We start from the raw sequence: 1,847 nt of genomic DNA on the forward strand, positions 1-1,847 counted from the left end.
TTTATCTTATCATTCACAAACAAATCGGCCGAAATAATAGGATTCTATTAATATATTAAGTTACTAAGAAAAAAAACTAAGAACAATTAGCGAAACTTTCGAATCAGCAGAGTCCCTCTAAAGACGTGATAGTATCAACAAAAATCAGATAAAATTTTCGAATTACCTGCGAATTGGACACATGTCAATCATTCACGATTATAATTGATAACAGTTACTCTAATGTCTGTTGTGAAGGTAACAACATATGTATGAGATGTAAATACAGATTAAGAATTTTAGATTAGCTTAAATACATATAAAAGGAGATTGCAGTCAGAAAAAAATCAGTTTTCTGGACTAACACCCTAGCAAGCTATCAACCAAAATGAATTTCGGCAAAATCTTCGCTTTCCTCGTCATCGCTTTGCTTGTCATTGCTGGACAAACTGAGGCCTCGAAATTGTCCAAAGCTTTGAAGAAAATCGTAAGTATTTTCTAAATTTTAAGGGGCTGCTAAATTTAATAATGATTAATTGTGTATATGAATTATATTAGCATTTCATAACCTTAATCAATGTTTGTTTCCTCATTTCAGGGACACGCTGGCTCAAAAGTAGTTAGCGGAATCGAAAAAGGAGCTGAAGTTGTCGGAACTGTTTGTGGATTGATTACTTGCTAAGAAAATTCTGGCAAGCAGAGATTCCCCCCTTTAAAATGGCCGCATAATTTGTTTATAATTTAGCACGATGGATACTCAACTCAGCAGCTTTGTAATAAAATAAGGATGACAGCGAAGTTTTCCGTATTTTTCAATAGCTTTTTATAAAACCATTTTTGAATATGAAGTTGGCAACTAATGGCATTGATTATATTCACCCAAATTGTGAGTTATCGATGGAATAAGTGAAACTGTGACTAATTCCCAATCACTTATTATGTTATATCCGAAACTAGTTTTTGGAAATAAGGATCGTGCCATTTCCAAGTAATGTCAAGTTCTATTCCAAGTCATCTGTATAGAAAGTGCTGAGTTCGTTGACAATTTTATTAAATCAAACACAATAATGACCTACATGCTATATATGATTTCCTCTTGATAATATAATTCTAATCTCCCTTTGAGGTTTGCTTGAAATCAAGCCCTTGGCTTCAACAGCTTCATTTATTACTGCATCTTTCATTTTCGCAGAACTAACAATAATGTCATCAAATTTTAGGGATTAAACAGGATGTACATTAATTGCCGCTAAGTGATTAGATTTTTGGATTAGGTCAGATTTGCTTCTTTTAGTTGTTCTTGATATTTTTTAATTTGAATAAATTTAGATAACAAAATATTTATACAAATTAAAAAAATATCGAGAAAAACTGAAAAATGCAAAACTAACTTAATCGAAATATATCAATTGAGATGGTTATTTAGATCGCGATCTAAGCTATGATTCTTGATGAACCGAGGTGTATTTGCTACCATACGCTAACGACTTCTACAAAAGACCCGCTTTCTAATGGTTCACTATTATTGAACGTCAATTCATTAGCCAGTAGATACTACAGCATGAATACGTATTTTCCAGTATCGGTCGAAGAGGAAGCCAAGGTATCTGGCGTTATTACTTTGTGGCCCATCTACAGAAATGGGCCGGCATGTTTTTTTTGCGTCAGTGATGGTAGTAAAATGTCGATGTCTTATGAAAATAAACTGGGATGAACCAGAAGAATGCGTGTCAGAATATACTAACGTCTTCTACACCGATGGCTCCCAAATAGAACAGGATTCTGAAGCAAGAGATCTATCTCCCGAATAAAAACGAAAAGTGGGTTCTTTCTTGGCACAATATGCAACGGTCTTTCAGGCTGAAGTG

General features: G+C 33.9%; 1 protein-coding gene across 1 annotated transcript; it reads left to right on the plus strand.

The window, feature by feature from the left end:
• Positions 1-308: 308 nt before the first annotated feature.
• On the plus strand, positions 309-777 carry LOC119661210 (cecropin-B1-like). Its single transcript, XM_038070433.1, has 2 exons — positions 309-466; positions 578-777. The coding sequence occupies exons 1-2, from the start codon at positions 368-370 to the stop codon at positions 659-661; spliced, it is 183 nt and encodes a 60-aa protein (XP_037926361.1). The 5' UTR covers positions 309-367; the 3' UTR covers positions 662-777.
• The last annotated feature ends 1,070 nt before the right edge of the window (positions 778-1,847 follow it).

The sequence above is a fragment of the Hermetia illucens genome, chromosome 1 (assembly GCF_905115235.1).
Source record: "Hermetia illucens chromosome 1, iHerIll2.2.curated.20191125, whole genome shotgun sequence".
NCBI lineage: Eukaryota > Metazoa > Arthropoda > Insecta > Diptera > Stratiomyidae > Hermetia > Hermetia illucens.

Excerpts from the sequence above, each read along its gene's own strand:
- LOC119661210 (XM_038070433.1), top strand. The coding sequence starts at position 368 with ATGAATTTCGGCAAAATCTTCGCTTTCCTCGTCATCGCTTTGCTTGTC. Across the intron at positions 467-577 it reads CCAAAGCTTTGAAGAAAATC|GGACACGCTGGCTCAAAAGT; the intron begins GTAAGTATTTTC and ends TCCTCATTTCAG.